Source organism: Chionomys nivalis, chromosome 23 (genome assembly GCF_950005125.1).
Source record: "Chionomys nivalis chromosome 23, mChiNiv1.1, whole genome shotgun sequence".
Lineage (NCBI taxonomy): Eukaryota > Metazoa > Chordata > Mammalia > Rodentia > Cricetidae > Chionomys > Chionomys nivalis.
Genome location: NC_080108.1, coordinates 10,799,860 through 10,821,380, shown reverse-complemented (window position 1 = coordinate 10,821,380; position 21,521 = coordinate 10,799,860). Strand labels below are relative to the sequence as shown.

Below are 21,521 nucleotides of genomic sequence, written 5' to 3'. Positions count from 1 at the left end.
TGTGGTTGCCCTACAAGGGAAATCTGGCCAGTGTTTCACACGCACGAGAAACATATTGCAGTCCATCTTTGCACCAGAGAGCTGCAGAAACGCTGAAGGGGAAGGAAGGTCAGCATCCTTGGCCCCACAGATCATTTCAGTGGAACCTGTGGCTTTGTAGAGAGGAGGAGGGTGATGATGGCAGCAGTGTCTGTGCAGGCCCGAGCACAGACACCAACTTGAAACAGATGCTGACAGCTGCTGAACAGAAGCATCTTCCCGGGCCGGGCGATGGTGGCGCACGCCTTTAATCCCAGCACTCGGGAGGCAGAGGCAGGCGGATCTCTGTGAGTTCGAGACCAGCCTGGTCTACAGAGCTAGTTCCAGGACAGGCTCCAAAGCCACAGAGAAACCCTGTCTTGAAAAACCAAAAAAAAAAAAAAAAAAAAAAAAAAAGAAGCATCTTCCCAGGCTTGAGCATCACACTGTGGATGCCCCTCCCTGACCAGGGCAGGCTCTAGGAACAACCACACAGCTGGAAGCCTGCTGATTGCAAAGGCGAGGGGAGGGTGGAGACAAGGAATCCATAGGCAAAGAATCAGGTCCACCTGGGGGGTCCCTCTATGGGACCCAGGGGAGGAAGCACTCTCCACAATGGCAGAACCTCCCTGATCACTTCTCAGTGACTCTCTCAGCATCCCCAGGTATCAAGGTCTGGCCACCACTTGCTAAGTGCATTTCCATTTCCCAACTACATGACAAGTGCCAGCCTGGGTCTTCATTTGCAACACGCAAAAAAGAAAGAAAACGAAAGAGTCCAATTTATGTTCTGAGACCTTGGAGGGCTGCCAGCACCAGAGCAGTTTCCATAACAGGTTCAGTCTGCGACATTGCCACCCAGAGATGCCAACAGGGCCCTCTGCACCTTCTGCTAGCCTGGGCCCAGTGTCCCAAGGAGACTGTGCTGCTTTGTTGATGATGTCATGCTCGAGGCAGAACAAACTGCTGCACATCTTTCAAGCCAGTCCAGGTAGCACAGGGTTCCTACTCTGATGGGCAGCTCTGAGTACATTCTCTGGAGGCATGCCTGGGCTTGGAAAGATGGGCTAATCTGGGTAGTGACAGTGGCACAGTAACGGCTAATCGAAATGCTGTGCTATCATCCACAGGATTAATTAAGAATTCATATCAGCTGGACTCACTAACTGTCCCCAAGCTAGGATAAGAGGACCCCGCTGTGACGTTAGCTGAGAGTATTTTGTTTCTGGCTGGATGCTGTGCACAATTTCCAGCTCATTGGCGACATCAAGCAGGCAGCCGGTGAGACTCCATCCTAAGGCAGAGAGACGATTTGCACATTGTCACTCTAGCGCCTTCCTGGCACCTTGTCGGGGCTTTCTGGAAGAGGCCCAGCACTCAGCCTGGAGAGCAGCAGACGCAGAGAAACCACATCTCTCACCGGACCCCTAAAGTGATGTTTTATAAAAGAGTAGGCCCACATAGGTAAGGAGCAGGAGACTTTGGTGATAGGATTTGTAGGTTTGTACATTTCTCTCTCTGTCTGTGTGTGTATGTGCATGTATACAGCACATGTGTTCAGATGTTTGTAAATGTCTGTATGGAGGCCAGAGGACAACCTTAGCTGTTCTTCCTTAAGTGCCATGCTCTTGTTTTTCTGAGTCACGGTCTCTCACCTAGGATTTGCCCAATAGGCAGCAAGACCCAGGAGTCTGCCTGCCGCCACCTCCCCATCACTGGGATTACAAGTGCACACACCACCATGCTTGACATGCCTGACTCTTTTTTTTTTTTTAAATAACAGAGCTATCTTTCCAGGCATAAGGAATAGATTTTGTTAAAACATACACTAATCTAAAAGATGACGTAGAATCAGGAAAGATAAATATTTATTTTAGAGCATTTTCTCCTTTAAATGTTATAGTACCCACAAGATGTACAAGTGTTAAGTCACTTCTGGCAGCAGACAACCGAGTAAAAGTGACATTAGCCAGGGGCTCTGCTGTGCTTGGTCTGAGATGGGCAGCTCAGTGGGATCACACAGCGTAAAGGGGAGGAGAGAGAAGGCTGATGGTGCAGGCAATGCTGTGCTGAACCAAGATGGATGCAGAAATCCACACTGGTCAGGAGAGGTATCTGAAGGCAGTCCTGGGGAAAACGCATCTCAGGGTGGCCTGGGCGGAAGAGACAGAGTCTGCCTTGTTTGTCTGCCTTTAGCTCCAGCTTCCGCTTCTCACTCTGAGGAGTCACCTTGGAGTCTCAGACCTTGCATTTGGGACTCAGTAGTGGCATTTCAGATACTTCTTGGCTCTCTCTGCTTTGCTCTTGCCTGACTGGATGCTCAACTGAGCTTTCCAGCATTGGGGGAGCAGGGCCCCATGCGCTGTCCTCTGATGTCCTCGCTCCATTGCCTTCAGGTGACTTTTCTCTCAGCTTGGCTGCCATCTCAGCATTGATCCCTGAACCCTTCTTCAGTTGTTCCTCTGGGTTCTAGAGTTATACACCCGATTGGCCCCTTATCTTTTCCATCAGTTGTTCCTCTGGGTTCTAGAGTTACACACCCGATTGGCCCCTTATCTTTTCCATCAGTTGTTCCTCTGGGTTCTAGAGTTATACACCTGATTGGCCCCTCATCTTTTCCATCAGTTGTCTGGTTGGCACCTCAGTCTGAGAAGGATGACTACTTCCCTTCACGCTAAAGGAGTTTCCAGCCATTTTCCTATCATAGTAATGGCACCTCATTATTCCAACAAGGCAAGGCATAGCATAGTTTCATATCTGACCTATCTCATTATTTATTATCTCATGGCTGGCTGCATGACCTCTTATATATCTGCAAGTATATTGCATATCTCATCCTTTATTATCACCTTAATGATACAAAAAGCTTCCTTGACCTTTTTTTTTTTTTGTCCACAAAGAACCTAAACAATCTAACAATCTCCCCCCCCACCCCCATGCCTCTTATTCCCTTTTAGATTTTGCTGGTGGTGAGGAATCCCGGGCCCAGTCTTCCATGAATTCAAGCAATAACTATATACAAAACATTCTATTGAAAGTCAAGAAAGTTAAAAAAATTTTTTAACTCATCTGGGCAAAGGTGGCTCAAGCTTGTAATCCCAGCCCTCAGGAGTCTGAGACAGGAGGATCAATGGTGGATGCTAGTCTTCGAGAGTTAGAGGCCAGCCTGATCTGTAGAGCAAATTCTAGCCTTGACTATGAATCCATAAAAGAACAAAAACGAAAATTAAAAGAACAAGGAACAGAGAGAGAAGAAAAACGCAGCACACACAGGTGTACAAAGAGCATGGGTGGGAAACTGTGAACTACAAGGAGGGAGAGGAGGCAGCCTCGCTTGAGGCTGAGAGCACGGGGTCGAGCGAATGCCCCCACCCCTTGGTCTCTGCCAACCCACAAACCTCATCCTGCAGATGAAGGAGCGGCGCGAGCCCATGCACATGCGCATTGACGACTGCTGGCCCTCCTTCTTCACCGTCCCCGTTTTCAGGTCCAAGATGCGGCCTGCGGGAGAGAGAAGCAGAGTAAGGCGTGAGCCTCTTGCGGAGATTATGGTTGGGGAGCTGGGGCCAATTCGCCGAAGCTCTGCCATACCGGGACAGGCTGGGCAAGGCCGAACAGACTATTTTCTTGGCTTCCCCAGTGTGCACGGAGAGCTGGAATCCACACGGTTCACAGGCCTTGTTTTCCCCGGTGCCGTCTCTACTTGTCAACTGTATTGTTGGGTTCCTGAGCCTCAAAAGCCACTGCAGTCTGGCCACCTCCTCCCCAGCCCCATGAAAACGGCCTTTGCCAAGGTCACTGAAAACTTCCTGACTGCTGAATCCAAAACACATCTTTCCTTTATTTGATCTGGCTGCTTTGCTGAACTCTGCAAACTATACATGGCTCTCTTAAAAAAGAAAACAAAACAAAACCCCACCAAGCGAGGCATGGGGGAAGTCACCTTTAATGCCAGAACTCAGAAGGCAGAGTTATGGAGGGATCTTGAATGTTCAAGGGCAGCCTGGTTTATATAGTGAGTGTCCAGGTAAGTTAGGGATACTAGGAAGATTGTCTTAACAACCAAACAGCCCTCCCAACCCGGAATTTTCACTCCTTTCTGGTACCTCTGCTCTTTCCCCATGAATCCCTTCTCTCTCTAGGTGCTCCATCTCTTCCATCTTTTCTTGTTGTCCTGCACATACACCCCTTGGGCAGTTTATTTATGCCAAGTTCTTAGAGGTCACCTCTGGATGCCGGTGACCTGGTATCTTCTCCCACGGCAGTCCTGTCAAGTCCTCTGCTGGTGGAGCTATGGCTTTAGAGGAAGACGTATTGTTGGAATCTCCACGGTGTCTCTGACACCGAAGAGACCTGTTCTAGTCCTTGAGCCCTTCCCATTCCCTGCTGCCTACAGCCTCCGGGATATAAACGTTACAGCTCTTTCATCATGGAGAAGAAAGCAAACGGAAACCTTCAGTGACCCAGAAGGTCCTAGCTTCTCTCTTCAGCTGCGGGTGGATTGTTCTATCATGGTCTGTAAGTTGGTCTCCTCCCAGTGGGGCACCCCTGCAACATGCCTTTACCCTACAGCTCCTTGGATACCACCTAGTCCAGGCCACAGGGAAATCTCATGCCAATTGTTAAAATAGGCCTTGGCCCATTTCCTCTTTGTCCCTCTCTTCAACATGACTCTGATAATATTCTTGCCCTGGAACACCAAGATTTCCCATTTGTGGGGGAGCCTCCTCTTCCCCAGCCCTCACCCTCTCTTGGTGCTGGGCCTTGGACCTTCTTGTTCCCATTTCCCTTAAGAGAGTTTTAGTGACATTGTCCTGCTCTCTCCTGCATACTGGTGCCCTCATGATGCCCAGCTCCAGAGGTCAAAGACACTCTCCAGAGGCTCTGAGTCTCTCTTAAAAGGGATTAGCTTTGGGCTTCCCCTTCTGGCCTGAAGGTCCAGTTCTGTAAAGATTCCTTGAGGTAAATCAGTGTTACAAGTCTGCATGAGTAGCCTCAAAGGTCCATGTCTTAAACACTTGTTCCCCTGAATGGTATCACTGAACATGAAAACAGTGAACCTTCTAAAGGTGGGGCCTAGAGGATGGTCCTTAGGTCACTGAAGACTGTGAGACCATGATCTCTTCTTCCTTGTGTGACCTAGCTGATGAGTTAGGCAGGTTTGCCCTGCAGTACATCTCCCGCCTCTGTCATCCGCACCCCATTAGAGCTCCAAACTACCATTCTCTGACTGGAACCTCCAAAATCATGAGTCAAAGCAAACATTTTATCTTCACTAATTATGCCGGGTATTTTATCATAGTGGGAAGCTGAGTAACACTTTTGGGCAAAATCTCCACCCTCCGCTGCCATCTTATCGCTGTGGCCTGCATTCAGTAAGTACTCTTGCTGAGTAGGTCTAGCAAGAATTCCCTAGACCCTAATGTTTATTCTTAGTAATTTCCCACCCAATGAGTCCTTGTCCTTTCTCTGGTTCTACATTTCTGTTTTTCTCTGTTGGACTCAGAATTCAGTACTCCCCTCTTCCTTCCCTGCAGAACGCCACCGCTGTTCTCCTTACACCACAGAGTCTTTCTCATCATATTTGACATGCACCGGGCAGCCAGACTTCTCTTAGATGCTTCAATGTGTCCAGCTGTCTATCTGGCATTACAGGTGCAAACAAATGCATCCTTCTTCCAAAGCTGCCCTTTACCCATGGCCTTCGTCCCCACGACTCAGTTGCTCAAACCTTCCATGGACGAGCATGACGGACTGGAGAGATGGCTCAGCAGGAGAGAATACTTGTTGTGCAAGTGTGAGAACCCAAATCCAGACCTTAGCGCCCATGTAAACTAGCTGGGCCTGACTATATGTTGGTAATCCCAGGGGTATTAGGAGATGGAGACAGACTGTTGGGCCTTAATGGTTATCAGCCTAAACCAAGGTTCAGTGAGAAAGAAATCAAGCCGAGTGATGGACAGTCAACATGGTAGTCTTAAACTGCCGTACCTTTTCTTGGCAATGTCTCATGTTCCCTATCAATGGTCTCCAAAATCCACACCCCAAACCCTGGTATGAAAGTATATAGTCTGGCCTCCGCTCATCTCATGATTCTCCATGGTTCTGCCGGGACCTGGTTACCTGGTGCAGTTCACGGCTCCCCAGTGGGCTCCTGGTTACTCCCTTGGCCCTGAGCAGCCCCTCTCCTAGACAAACTCCAAGAATTGTTACCTCGCGGATCACACTCACTCAGCGCTAACAATTCGCTAATCTAAGTACAGGAAAGGCCGTTACTACTGGGGTGTGAGAGAGGATGGATCCAAAGGGAAAGCAATGGAGCAGGACAGAAAAATAAAAAAACCTTTCAAACAGAGATAAACGCTAGTGAAGGACACAGGTCTAGCCTGAGAGGCCCCTCCTTTGGGGTCACTTAAGTGAGACCCTCTCATTAGAAAGAGAAGGGAGTTGAGGAATATCCTTCCCCCATTTTGGGCCTGCTGAGCTAACGGAGGAAGGAGACAGAGGAGGAGAATGTGCAGCACCGGTAGTCACCTCTCTGGACTGCACTCCTGCGGCAAGCTGAGCTTTCCTGAGCTGGCTCTCTGGTACTTACTAGGACTGGCCCTCCTCACCCCTGCAGTACTCTGGGACACAGCAGCCTTCTCTGCAGATGTGAAACACAGCTCTGTAGGTGCATGCTCTCTACTGACACCAGAATCGCCATCTTATCCACTGCTGAGGGACAGCGCCAAGCAGGGTGCGCACACAGACTTCAGCTCCCTTTGGAGGGGACACTGGATTTGAAAGCTTGGCGACTTTGCAGAGCCGACCTGGGGCTCTGCTGACTGCATTGTCTGCTGCTCCGGTTTTGACACCTGTCTGTCTCATTCATAGACAGCATCTTTTACAGCCCTCTCAGTGTAAACCATCACTCGCTTTATCATCAACCAAATGGCAAAAGGGTTCAGCTGGGAGGCAGGAGGCAGGCGGGTCTGTCGAATTCCAAAGTGCTCTGAAAATAAATCCCAGCTGCGAAGCCCGCTCGTGCTGCAACATGAGGAAAGGAGAAAACACATCTTCACGAGCTGCCGTGGGGACCCTGAGAGACGAACGCCCCACCGTTTGTTTCTCCACGTGCTTCTTGGGTTTCCTCGGGCCCAGAGAGCCCCCACTCCAGGCTCCTCAGGAATGCGAGCACACTCAACTGTCTCGTAGGTGTGTTCCTGAGAGGGTGTGTGAACTGGATCTGCCAAACGGAGCAGTGGAGATGCGTGAGGACAGGTGGCCAACCCTGGCACTGTGCCCTGCAAGATGATAGAATACAGCTCTGCTCACAGGCCCTGGGGCATGGGCTGGCTCCCCTTGGGACTTCAGAAGGAATGAGCATAGAGACCATGCTAATGTTTAACTCCTTCCGACCCACAAAGCCTTGGGGCTGGCTGGTTTGGAGGTCCCAGGCGAATCCCCAGAGATGTCTGGCAGCAGTCAGTTGAGGCCAATACCGACTTTTTCCAACACACCTTCTCTACCCCATCCTCCTCCTCTCGGACAGGACGACTTGTTTTCTGGAAGTTCTGGGGACTGAACCCAGAGCCTCCCTCATGCCAGACAAGCCCTCCACTGCTGGGCAACATCCCCAGTCCAAGGTGGGAGGACACATTCTCTCCTCGCGCTGGTGTCTCTGGCTCATCCCACCTTTTGCCTTCCATCTTGTTCTCATTGACTGGACTTCCTAGTCACCTCCTAGCTTCTTCATGCTTGGTCCATGCTTCTCTCCTTCCCATAGGGTCTCCCAGTGCCCTCTAAAGGCTGGAACAAGCAGTCTTGTGAACAGTCAGTCCTTCAAAGAGATTCCCTCAGCCAATGTCTCAGTAAGAACCAGGTTGACCTCTTCTGTCCAAACAGTAGTCCCAGGAACAGAACAAGCTTGCTCTCTCTCTCTCTCTGTCTCTGTCTCTCTGTCTTTCTCTCTTTAAATGTTTCCTTTGTTTTAGAGACACTGGGGACAGAGTCCAGGATTTAGCATGTGCTTGGCAAGCATTCCGCGATGGAGCTGTATCCTAAACCATCCCTCAAACTTCAGAACCTGGCCAATCTTTCTTTCTCCTCACTTCAAGACGGGCCATCATACCTTGGGGTCTCAGAGTCCATATGCTACCCCCCGCCCCAGTATTCACTCTCCTCCATTCAGAGTCTTCTGATCTTCAGGAGGCCCCTCCCTTGCCATGACACCTATTGCTTCTTATGTGAAATTTTCTCTCAGTATCATCACGGGGCCACAGTTTTGCAGCCTCTTATGGCCCTCAGTATGGTTCTCCTGTGTTATGATTTGAATGTGAAATGTTCTTCACAGGCTTTTGGGTTTGAACCCTTGCTCCCCAGCCGGCAGCGCTGTTTGGGAATGTTATGAAATCTTTGGGACACGGGGCCTAGGCCACTGGAGGCCAGTCTTGAGGGTTATAGCCTGGACCTGCCTCAGGTCTGACTCTCAGCAGGTCTGGCCATTATGTAAGAGGCTAGGCCACATGCTTCTATCACCATGAACCCCACCAGGACTTGCCCTCTGTGATGGACTCAAACTGTGAACTAACATAAGTACCTCCTCCACGACACGCTTCTGTTAAACACTTTCATCACAGAGATGAGTAAAGTAACTGATGCACGCCAGTTTCCTGTTCTTTGAACTCTGTGAGCATCTAGTCCTACGGGCACCCATTTCCCAGTACGGACACGAGGATCCTCTCTGTGACCCTAGCATCCAGTCAGCTAAGCCAGGACGGCTCAAGTCAGGCAACAGCTGACTTTACCACAGGGGCCCCAAGCACTTTCCAATACATCTGGAAATGGCTATCTTCCTGGATCTGTTATGCAGAGAGCTGGCAGTGAGTGAGAACACTGGAGTGGCAGAAGGGTCCAAGACACAGCTGCCCCACACAGCAGCTCTGGGAGGGAGTTTGAACAGGACACTTACTTTCTGAGCCTCAGTTTCTCTGGCTGGAAAATAAGGTCACCTATCTCTACAGGGTTATGTGAAGAAGATGAAAGGGGTCTACCAGGGGGCTGGAGTGCATAGTGCTAGAAGGTTCTAGACAGCAATTTGTGAGCCCAGAGAGGACAACAGCCTCATGGGCCAGAAAGTCACAATGGGATGCGTCTCCCAAGGCCTCTGGAGTGGTCCAGCCCCTGCCCCTGGCTTCTCTGGAAGACAGGACATCAAGTCAGCCCCAGAATGTGAAGAGCTTGGCCTTAGGCTGAGAGCTACATAAACTTGGTCTAGCATTTTTCTCCTGAGACGCTTTTCTCTTCTGTAAGTAACATGATCACAGGAGAAAAATGCCCCCACCCACACACGCCCATACCCATATATACACACACCCATCAAGTAAGATCCCACACAATCTTCTACAGAGAAAAAACATACTTTCCATGTAGGCGTACTTGCTGTCTTTTTCTCTACATACTTGCTCTTTATTTTAATTTGCTGAGGTCTCGTGGGTACATTTTCCCACTTCATGTCAGTTAGCATAAACTAATAAAAGATTTTATAACAAATCTCATTTTCATGGTTTTATAATACGATTTTACATGGAGAATTTACTGTTGGACATTTAAGCTGTTCCCAAGTTTTCCACATGGTAAGGCTGCTGGGGTAAATATCTATGCGCACATGCATGTTTTCATGTTGGTCAGTATGCATGCACATATAAACACACACACACATATATATATTCTTGTGTATATGTACATGTGTGAATGTATTTGCATGTGTGTACATGTGTGCATGGGCACATGTTTGTATATCTGTATGTGTTCATGTGTGTACATGTATATGTACTTGTATCTGTGTATATATATGTGCATATCTGCGTATATACGCGTGTGTTTGTATATATGTACACATGTGTGAACATACATATACATTTATGTAATGTATATGCACATATCTACACATGTGCATGTGTTTGCATATGATGTATATGTACAAACGTACATATTACTATGTGTATGTTTCATTACACTAACCTCAATCATCCCAAACCTCCAAAGATCGTGCTGAGTTTCATTCTCAACTCTTCAGTGTTCAGTTTGCGTTCTATTGCTGTGAAGAGACACCATGACCATGGCAACTCTTATAAAGGAAAACATGTAATTGGGACTGGCCTATGGTTTAGAAGTCCACTATCATTATGGTAGGAAGCATAGAGGCATGCAGGCAAACATCATGCTGGAGAGGTTGCTTAGAATTCTACATCCAGATCCTCGGGAGACATGGGGTCTGGCTTGAACATTTGAAACACCAAAGTCCATCCCCAGTGACACACTTCCCTTTAGTAAGGACACACCTACAATGAGACCACACCCCCTAATAGTGCTATTCCCTATGAGACTATGAGCCCCATTTTCATTCAAACTGCCACACCCATGAAACGGAGCTAAAAATGACACCCATCCACTTTAAAGTTTTGAACTATACTTTTCTTCAGACAGTTGAAAAGTGGGAAATGCTCAAGAGCTGGGGTAGCTGAAATCTGGCCCACCATCTGCTTTTGTTAATAAAGTTTTAATGAAAAACATTCCTGCCCACTTACTTGTTTCTGATCCATGGCTACAAGCAAACTACAATGACCAAGTTGAGTGATCATGGCAGAGACTACATAGTCCGCAAAGATATCCATCACCTGACCCTTGACTGAGAGACATTTTAAAGACTCCAGAGCAGAGGGCCTTTTCCTGGGAGCATATGCCCCTTCCATAACATTTTTGGTAAGCTGGCTTTTAAGTTTTATTTTTCTTAGTAGTGACTTTTTGAAAAAGAAGAATCAGAAGTTTGTCTTGGATAAGATTACAAAAGAAGACTCTGTGCACATAAAAATGCTCCCCGGGCTACAAGAGAAATACAAATATAAATTGGAAATATTTCATCAAAAGAACCTTGAGAAAACCAGAAACATCTTATCGTGGTTTTAAAAGGAAAACCAAGATAGCAAGGGAGAAAAACAAGAAAAAAAATTTTGTGACAAAACAAAGTAATGGCCCCCACAACAGGACGATATTTGATGTGGTTCCAAAAATGTGTGGCCCCCCTGAAATGGGGACCCTGGGGTTGAAGATGCCTTCATTGGTGTTTCAGTGACAATGTGTTCCTTTTCTCAAAAGGTTGACCCCCACTATCCTAGCAGCTGTACACACAGGACAAAACACCCTGACCCAGCAGAGAAATTCAAGCTGTGTGCAATTAGTCTGAGACAGCACAGAGAACAGGGCCCTCTACCCTAAAGGTGAGTTTCAAGGCTCTGGGTTGCTGTAACAAAAATGCCTGTCTTGGGCAGGTTAATCTGTAAGTAGTCAACTTTATGATTCATAGTTCTAGAGGCTGAGAAGTTCAAGAGCAAGGCAGTGGCAGATTTGGTATCTGATGAAGGTCTGTTCTTCATAGATGCCATCTTACCACCGCATCTCCGTGAGGAGAAAGAGGCAAGCAGGTTCCTATCAATTTCTCTCATCAGAGCCTTGGGGTCTGTCCCTCAAATATCCCCCACAGTCCTGTGTTTTGAATGCTTATTCTGAAATTAACCCTGTTGGGGAAGGTCTGGAATCTCTAGGCCACGGAGCTTCACTGAGGGGAAGTGGGCCACTAGGGGTGGCCCTTGAAGTGGTACCCAGTCCCTGGTCCTGCATGGCTCTGTTGTCTGTCTATGGTGAGATTAAGCAGCTGTCTCTGGCACATAGTCCTGATGCCACTGATATCCAGCTGATGGACCAGGCCAGCATGGACTAAACTTTCTGAAATTCTAAGATAAAGCGAACACTTCACACTTTCTTGAGTTGTTTAGTTGAGTATTCTGATCGCGGTGACATAAAAAACAGCTGACAGCTACTAACCCCATCAGGCCCTATCTCAATGCTCACAGAGAGGGTAAGTTTCAACACGGGAACTAGGGAGACTGCAACATTCAGATCACACAAATTCCTCATACTTCATAGCACATGGCAGCTATTCGGGGTGATGTGTCGATCAGTTCTCTAGTTCTAGCCAAACCAGCTTCTCTCCAAGGCAAAGGCAGAGGGCATGGATGGGCAGCTGAGCTGCGTGGAGACAGCTATCCTGTCTACCAGGCACTGCAAAGCTTCTTTAGAATGCTGCTCGGGCTCACTTTAATTTATTATGAACACGGAACAAGGAGTTGCCATTTTCTTTTTTTTTTTTTTTTTTTTTTCAATACAAGTCTTTTATTGTCCCAAAAGACACCCCAAATCGTAATAAAATTCCGAGCTTGTTTCTGGGACTGGTACCTTATGTCTACTCATCAGCCTGCTGCACTGTTCCCTTTTCAGACACATAGATACCATCCAAAAACTTCCTGATATCCTTGTTCTTAACTGTTGTGGCCTGCTGTATCAGAGCCGCCGAGTTTGAAACAAGTTCAATATCATTTCCTTCAAGGATTAATTCATCCTTCTGGGCTTGAGAGACAGAACAAGCAACGCCTGTCCTCATCCGAACCCTGCGGATGTATTTTTCACCCAAGAAATTTCGGATTTCAACCAAAGACCCATTCTCCTGAATAACGACGTTGATGGGGAAGTGAGCATACACAGACCTCATCTTGTAGCGGAAGCCCAGTGTAACACCCTTGATCATGTTTTGAACGTGGCTGCAGATGGTTCTGACGGTGGCCAGTTCCTTCCTGTTGCCCCACCATTTGTCAACCCGGAGCCTCTTCTTCTTCTTCCCAAGAAGGCTCAGCTCTACGTTGATGTGATTGAAGTCCCTCCGGAGGGTTCCTCTGGGGCCCTTCACAATGACTGTGCGCCCCTTCAGAGTGATGTCCACATTTTCTGGAATGTCGACCATCTGATTGCTGAGAATGGTCTTCATTCTCGCAGTAGATGGGGCCTGCCATTTTCTTACAAGAGCTCGCCACCCTGACCACAGAGACTGGCCAAGGGATAGCACCTGATGCAAGCTGGGCTCACTTCTGTCAATACCTAAGCACCTTGCCCACCTTCCGTCACGGTGACTGGTTCTAAGACTGCTATTCTACGCAGGCTAATCAGAGTCCTCCTTAGACAAAATGTAAGCTTGACCACTATTCCATCTCATTTACTTTGCGAGTCTGAGCATGATGCTTGCAGGAGCAATGCCTCATGGGAAAACTGGGTTTACAACATCGAAAGAACAGTGAAAATGCAGAATGTGAAAGGGGGTGTGGCCTTGTTGGAGCAAAGGAGGTGTGCCACTTGGGGTGGGATTTGAAGTTTAAAAAGCCTGTGCCAAGCCTAATGCGGTGACTTGAATGACAATGGCCTCCTCAGGCTCATAGGGAGAGGCACTATTAGGAGGTGTTGGAGGAAGTGTGTCACTGGGGATAGATGTGGAAGACCCCAACTCCACTGTGGGCATCGCCATCCCTGGGCAGGTAGACTTGAGCTACATGAGAAAGAGCTGAACATGAGCCAGAGAGAGAGCGCGCGAGCTAGGGAGTAACATTCTCCAGCAGCTCTAAGTAGCCTATGAAAGCTAAGTTCCTGACTTCTCAGCAACCAGGAGGCACCAGGAAGCACCCTTCCTAGCACCTCGAGTTCTTGCCTGGAGTTCCTGCCCTGGCTTCCCTCAATGGTGGGTTATAACCTGAAAATTGCAAGATGAAATAATCCCCTTTCTCTCCTAAGCTGATTTTGGTAATAGTGTCTGATCATAGCAACAGAAAGCAAACTAGAAAAAGCATGGAGAAGGACATTTAGAAGTCAGCATTAGAGAAAAAAAAAATACCTTACTGCTCACAGACCAGAAACTGTGGGAACACAGAGGGAAAGGGAAAGAGATGAATTTTCTGTAGCTTACTATTGTGACTATGGTCTGAGCAGTGCAGTTCCCCATCGCCTGTCCCTAGGCAGATGCTCTCAACAATCCCTCCTGACTCATACCAGTCGGCTTTATTTTCCCATGAAGAAACTAAAGTCCAGACATACTTAATAACTCAAGAAAGATGGTTCCATGGCTGAGGAGTAGGGAGTTGGGCTACTAACCACACAGTCCAACCCCTCCATCAGCGCTTCATGCCCCATGACTGAAGATGAGAAAGTACCCATTTGTTGGGACCATTTGGAGTCCTGGCCTCCAGCTGCTCTTCCCTGCTAGAGGTCTTTACTTTCCTTCTGATTTGAGTTACTGAAAGCTGTGTCAAAGTTGTTTACCAGCTCTGCTTCACGAGCACGTGTTGCCTTGGCCTTGAGGATCAGAGGATAAGGTTTTCACCTGTTGGCCCACCTGACTGTTGGGCATATAAGCCTCTGTGGTGCTATTGAATAAGGGGCTTCTTACAGTGACTTAGAGGGCTGTGTCTGTCTCTCTGTTTCAAGCTCTAGCCCCTTCCCCCAAAGCTCGCGAACTGTATGGTAGCGCATAGAGTGCAGACAGGCATTGTGCACTGCACCCATCACAGAAGCAGATGGACAGTGAAGGGGTGGATAGGAAAAGATAGCTATCTTCAGGGACCTGCAGCTAAACCATGCTTGTTGCAGAATCAGTAGACCCAGACTCAGGAAATCTGGCTCTGGTTTAGTTTGGCAGTTCTTCCTCTGTATTTGTTTATTGCGTTCTTAGTTTTTCCTTTTGACTTAACAGTCATTTGGATCACTCTAGTCTGTCTCAGCAGTTCCTAGAAGAGTGGGGTCAGGGAGGTGGAGGTTTACACCACATCCATTTGGGTGGAGTTATAGAAAGAACAGTTCTCTCAAAACTGGAAGCGGTCCAGACTTGGTTATTTTACTGGCAGTTAGATTTCATTCTCAAAATATGGCACTGTGAGCAACAGATAACTCACCCAGTCACCCTGGGCAAGGTGGTAGCAAAGGAAGAATCCAAGTCAGAAAGGAGCCCCACCTCAAGGATGCTAAGCAGCTCAGGCAGCCTCTTGGCTCTCGCTCCAGCCTGTCTGCTCATAGACAGGGCTTTGGTTTATTTGTAGGGATAGAGGGCATTGCTATAAAAGTTCGTATAAGCTAAGTATGCCATCAATGCAGTACCTGCTCGGGGGGGGGGGGAGAGAATGCAGCTGGACTTGATCACTGAGGGTTCAAGTTCATGTGAGTTCAGTTCAGCAGGGGGGTGGTGGTGGCTAACACTCATGAGCAGTTAGAAAGCGCCAGTCCTCCACAGAAATGTTTTCTGTGGCCCAGATGGAGCTGTTGGCTGTACCTGATATTCTTTTGGCCTGAACTCCTCGCAGGCCAGCGCTCATTAGGAACCCCGCACGAATTTCTTTCGGAGGTTCAGCTTGCAGCAGACGTGTAAAGAACACGATGCTGAAATCCTAAGAAAGACAGCCTCTCCTTTCTCCTCCTGAGATCCTTGCTCTGGAAGAAGGGACCTTCTTTATCGTGTCCTCACCAACACACCCAAGCTTATCAGCTCTCAAACATTTCTCTACTCTCAACCTTAGGCTCCCCAGTGAGGACCTCAATGTCAGAATCAATTTACAGACTGAGCTGCGCTTGTGCCTGGAGAAGCATGCACTTCTACCCATTCAGTTTCTTGGCAGGATTAGGTTCTGCGCAGCTGTGGACTAAGGTGCTTATTTCCTTGCTGGCTGTTGGCTGGGGTCACTCTGGAGCTACCCACAGATCCTATCGGCAGTACCTAGGTTGGAATTTTAGGGGCTTCTGCATGGTATTCAACAGTACTGCTACTTGGGTGAATGGCTTGCCTCCTTTTCCTAGATTAAAAACACATAACGGGGGGGGGGGGGGAGAAGCAGGTTTGTGTCCCTGGGACGAGGCACACCTCATCACTGTAGGCTTCCAATAGCTCTATCTGGAAACACAGCAATCTCTTTGGGAGGCTACCGGCCACTGAATCACAATTCCTAATGTGCTCCTGTGGGTGCCCATTTGTCTTTGTATTCCCATTTTTAGAAGGGACTTCTAAAGATTTAAGACGTCAGCCTCTGAGGACAGGTCTCAACCCTCATCTTCCCTGCTCAGCGGAAGTTCTGAGCAGCATATAAAAGCTAAGCTCCTGACTTTTAACAACCACAAGGCACCAAACATGGGTCCCTTGTGATACGTGGGTCACCAAGCCCCAGATGCAGCTCCCTTAGCCTGCCTCTGTGTGGTAATCCAAACAGGAAAGATAGCACCCAGAGAATGACAGGCTATGTACGGTACGTCCCATGGTCCCGTTCATGTTGGGACCATTTGGAATCCTGGCCTCCAGCTGCTCTTCCCTGCTAGAGATCTTTACTTTCCTTCTGATTTGAGTTACTGAAAGCTGTGTCAAAGTTGTTTACCAGCTCTGCTTCATGAGCACGTGTTGCCTTGGCCTTGAGGTTCAGAGGATGAGGTTTTCACCTGTTGGCCCACCTTGATTGTTGCGTATATAAGCCTCCATGGTGGTACTGAAGAAAGGGCTTCTTACCAGTGACTTAGAGGGCTGTGTCTCTCTCTCTGTTTCAACCTCCAGCCCCTTGCCCAAAGCTCGCAAACTACATGTGTGGTAGCGCATAGAGTGCAGACAGGCATTGTGCACGGCACGCACAGAACGATTTTCCCACTGAACAGGAGAACCAGTCACTTCACATCCCCATGCACGCTCTCCTCTGACGAACCTGACCCTCCCTAAGCCAGGAACCCAAACAAAACCCTTCTTCCTTTAAGTTGCTTTTATCAGGTATTTTCCCTGATGAGATGAGAAAATCAAGTCATAAGAAAGTGAGGCGGTTGTGACGCACGCCTTTAATTCCAGCACTCGGAAGGCAGAGGCAGGTGGATCTGGGGTCAAGGCCAGCCTGGTCTACAGAGTGAGCTCCAGGGCAGCCAGAGAAACACTATCTTGGGGAATTAAAACGGGTGGGGGGATTGTAGTTTCTGGAAGGTTACGCACACAGCTTCCCTTATCTTTCACCTCCTTCCTCTGTTTCTCCCTCTCTTCCCCCGTCCACACAGAGGCCTGTGCTGATGGGCCCCATTCAATCTTCATATTGTCAACAAGAGATTGCTTTTAAAGGCCAGAGCATATGACCAGAGTAAAACTTCTACTTTCTCAGAACTTCCCGGGAAAATCAGGACAAACTGCTCTTCAACACACATCAATAAGGTCAATTTTAGAAGCGGAACTCTGTAACTCGGGCATTCATAGCCAATACTAGCCATCTGGAGACATGAGTGCCATGACCAGTGGGGAAACAAGCTAGAAATGTCTGCTGGGGAGAAGGGGAGACTGGTAGCCACGGTCCCAGCCACGCAGCAGCGCAATGCACTGCCATGGTTCACAGGTGGAACTGTCCACATTCCGAGCAGGTTGTGGAGAACCACGCCCCATCCCTCTCTTTTCTGAACACGGGGCTGTGGTGCTGGGATTTAGCCTCAGTTTGTAAGGATAACAAAGGGCACTGGTGTGAGACCCGATGGGGACTTGCAAACAGTCCCTGTTGGGTCCCTGTCCCACTGACACTCAGAAGGAGCTTGCCCGCCAAGCTGTCTGATTTGGCTTATTGGCCCTCTGTCCCCCACCTTCCCGCTGGTGAAGGCGCTAATGAGGTGTTAATTAGCAAGGGGCTTGCAGTAGATGGTAAAACAGGGCAGTGGCAGTCCGCAGGGAGCATCAGAGAGCAATCCTATCATAAACAAAGGACAGACTAAGGCTGGGGGGACATCTCTACCATGGGTCAGAAAGCACCAAGGGAACAGACCATGCCACCTCTACCACCGCAGCAGCTGGGCTCCTCGACTCTGGGGAGAACTCAAACTCTCTCCTGCATTTGAATTTTACAGGGCGCCTCCGGCTGCAGCCTGCTGCTCTGCTCTTCATTACGGAGTCATCACTCCCAGCCCCCACGGCTGGCACCTCTGCTGTTTAATCTGCAGACAAGAGTACAAATCCCTCATCTTGTTTAGAGTATGTCAGAGTGTGATTTAGAGAAATAAATTCCTCTTGGGGAATCATGCTACAAAAATGCCAGAAATGCGAGCCTTGAGGGTTTTCATTTCAAGGGTAAATGATTGTCCATCCCGGGCTGAAGACAGTCCGGCGTGATGGACAGCAGGAGGCCGGAATGCTACAGCCAGCGGTTGAAAAAGGCAACTTCAGGTCTGGACTCCTTTCCTTCACAAATTGCTAATGAGATGACTAAAAAAAAAAAAAATCAAAGTTCCAGGAAATTCTAGACTCAGGAAGAACAGTGGGAGGCAATTAGATCAGACACTGAAGAATTTAAGCAAAAAAACAAAATCAAAAACCCAACAATAACAACAAAAACAGTGTACAGGGATGGACAACTGTGTTCACACACTGGGTCAGCTGTCTGTCACTGTAGCAAATAAAAGATGAGGTTATTCAAGGTCGTCGTTTTGGAGTTGCTTTTCCCATCAGTGGGTCACACTGCGTTTGGTCCTGTGGTGAGGTAGCCCATCATCGCAGGAGTGCATATGTGGAAGAAACACGCTCACTTGGTGGCCAGGAGAAAGGGCCTGCTTTCCCCCATCTTCATTCGTGTGTCCTTAATGATCTGAAGACGTCCCACTACACCCCAGCTCTGAAAGGTTCTACCAGTTTCCCACAGTGCAACAGTGGACATCTGAGGGACGTTTGTAATCTGAACTCATACGGCATTTACATTGTATTAGATTTAATAAGCCATCTAGGGTGATGTCAGATCCATAGGAGGATGTGTGTAGGCTACACATGACCACAGACCTCTTCGTAGGGCATCTGAGCCACCCCCACCGTGATCTCTAACTGACTTCAGAAAACCCCAAGTGACTGTATGACTGTATGAAGGAGTCACCTGCAAGGAAGGAAGCAAAGGAGTCTAACAGAAGGGTCCACTCTCCAAGCAGGAGATGGAGAACGGGGAGGCAGGAAGCAGAGGCCTAGGGGTCCAGGGCTCAAGGCAGAGGGGCCAGCTGACCTGCCAAGGTGAAGAGGGAAAGGTTCTTTTAGTTGCTTCCAAGGGCAGGGCTTCAGTGAGAGGGGAGTGTTCCTGCAAATGACCAGGAGCAAAGTATACATCTGCCTGGTGTTGAAGCCCCTCGATACCTACTCCCAGATTTTAAAAAAATGTTAATCTTATTAAATGTTAGAAACTTAGCTTGAATGAAAAGGGAAAGAGATTCAGGATAGGGGAGAAAAGAAGTGATGGGGCACGTGTGTCAGGAAGTGGATCTACTCTCCCTTCTGAAGTCATCAAACTCCATCAAACAACACCTCTCAAGTATCTGTGAGGCATGAAGGGGGGCAGGGAAAGACTTGGAAGAAGCCAAAGACTGATTCTCCCAACTTCAGCCATCAAGGATAAACAGAGGGCAGGTCTGAGAGACATGACACACTTGTGCAAAGGTGGTCCAGGGAGGGAGGATGGGCCCCAGCCATGGGGCTGCAACTGGAACAGCACATGCCAAAGAATGCCCTGTTTAAAGCCTGCCTAGAGGATTTAAGGAAAAGTATTCATGGGGTCACCTTGCAGAGCACCCCTAATAGTACATAAATATTAGTTCTTATTCTTAGATTTCAAAACCACATTTCCGACCCAGCACCCGGAACAGCCGCTATTGATAAAAATTCAGACCATGCTAACATCCTTCCAGGGACTGCGTCTTGCACTATGAGTAAATCTTAAACGCAAAATGGTTCTCCGGGGCCAGCACTAGTTGGCCTTTAACGGCATCCCACCCACGGCAGCCCTCCCTCCTCAGACTCGCTAACCCCACGGCCTGAGCCGGTGAATTAACCTCCAGGCCAACACGGTCTCAGATCTTTCTGAGTCTCCGCCCCTCCACAGCCGCCAACACAGGAGCTGGGGCCCCATTCCTGTCTTCCCCCCACTTTCCTCTGAGGACACAGAGCCTTTCCAATCTGGTTTCCCAAAGGAGCCATCTGTCGTCCATGTCCTGGCCACACTGGGGGTTCTCTTGTGGATGGTGACCATGTCTGTTTTGTGTCTAGCTACATTCTCCATTTCCATCAGACATGTATTTAATAATTTGTGGAAGAAAAGACAGAGTGGCCTACAATAAAGAGGCCTTCCCTCACTTACGGAAAGCAGGAACTAACTCTGAGGGGACTAGACTCAGTCATAAGCCAAAATGTTGAGAGTCCAAAAGAAGAGTGGGGACTAAGCCCCACGACTTTACTTCCAGACTTAGCACGCCTGACACTCGCTCTCTGACTATCCTGAGCAAACCTCAGCCGCTCTAGTGGTCCAGTAACCTTGGGGCTCACCACCTTTGCCTTGAGGCCTCCTTACTTTGAAGGACTCTTCAGATGGCTCACAGAGGCTCCCCTGGGCCTCTTGTCCCAGGAGGACAGGAGAGTCTTTCCTCTACTTGTTACGGGCTCTCCCTGAATCTTCTGTCCTAGAAATCACTTGGCCTGAAGTTTCCCCTCTCAAAGCCTGTGATCAGAGACTGCTTCCTTGCTCCAGAGGGTCATGGAATATTATTTTAACTAGGCAAAGATGTGCTACATTTGTTTATGCTGCAGAATATTTTAACTGTGCAAAGGTGTTACTTTTGTTGCCTTTGTTTAATTACATAAAGATGTGTTGCATCTGTTTCGCCTTGCCTGCCCACGGCACCTGATTGGTCTTAATAAAGAGTTGACCGGACAATAGCTAGGCAGAGAAAGGACAGGTGTGGCTGGCAGGCAGAGAGAATAAATAGGAGGAAAAATCTGGGTCTGCGAGGAGAACAAGAGAAGGAGAGAGGAACTAAAGAAAGAGAAAGAGGAAAAAAAGAGGGACACCTGGGATAAAAAGCCAAACAGCCACCAGGCAGCCAGACACAAGAAGCAGTGAAAGATATATAGAAGGAAAGAAAAGTAAAAAGCCCCGAGGCAAAAGTAGATTAAAGAGAAACAGGTTAACTAAAATTAAAAGAGCTAGCCAGAAATGAGGCTAATCTTGGCCAAGCATTCATAACTAATAAGAAGTCTCCATGTCATTTTTGGGAGCTGGTTGGTGGCCCAAAAGAAAAAGCCAAGTACACTAGATGGGACAATTATGTGCAATTTACACTCCTGAGCCCCATTCCTACAGACCAGACCTCTCCTGAAGACCTTTTCCTTTCTCCCTCAATAGTGTTCACATAACTGCTTGTGTGTCTAGGCAATTCCACCAAATACAAAGGTACCAGGTACCAAAGATGGGGGAAAAGGTGGCGGCTGAGGAATGACAGGAATGGCCTGAACACCATCCTCACAACACACTGAGGAGAAAATAGAGGCTTGAGGAGAATCCTAACCTTGGCCAAGGTCATCCAGCAGGCAAGGGTGAAATCCAGATTTCCAGAACAGAATTTGTCTCTGTGGCCCCCGCCATTACCTCACTGACAGTCTGCAAGCCTACAGCTCTCCCAAGCAATATAAGCTGTGCTGCTTAAGAGAGTGGAGAGAGGGACAAGAGTCATGGACCGCAGTACACAGCATGCGGAGTACAGGCATACGGTTCTCAAGTAGAAACGGCTCTCTCCCGAGGCCACTGACTTTACTGCTACCTACATTCACAGCCACGTGGCCCCATGGC

At 48.4% G+C, this 21,521-nt stretch overlaps 2 protein-coding genes across 10 annotated transcripts in view; both read right to left on the bottom strand.

The window, feature by feature from the left end:
* Arnt2 (aryl hydrocarbon receptor nuclear translocator 2) overlaps nucleotides 1-21,521 on the bottom strand; it is a 216,378-nt gene that overhangs the window by 56,449 nt on the left and 138,408 nt on the right. For all 9 annotated transcript variants that reach the window (XM_057755958.1, XM_057755960.1, XM_057755959.1 and 6 more), the window contains exon 6: nucleotides 3,417-3,519. In XM_057755958.1, the coding sequence (XP_057611941.1) occupies nucleotides 3,417-3,519 (103 nt within the window). The remainder of the gene's footprint in view (nucleotides 1-3,416; nucleotides 3,520-21,521) is intronic.
* Nucleotides 12,217-12,880, bottom strand: LOC130865089 (60S ribosomal protein L9-like). The gene has a single exon (XM_057755961.1). It carries the CDS (start codon nucleotides 12,878-12,880, stop codon nucleotides 12,302-12,304), a length of 579 nt encoding a protein of 192 aa, XP_057611944.1. The 3' UTR covers nucleotides 12,217-12,301.

Bases quoted from the DNA above. Each gene is read 5' to 3' on its own strand.
- LOC130865089 (XM_057755961.1), bottom strand. From the start codon at position 12,880: ATGAAGACCATTCTCAGCAATCAGATGGTCGACATTCCAGAAAATGTG.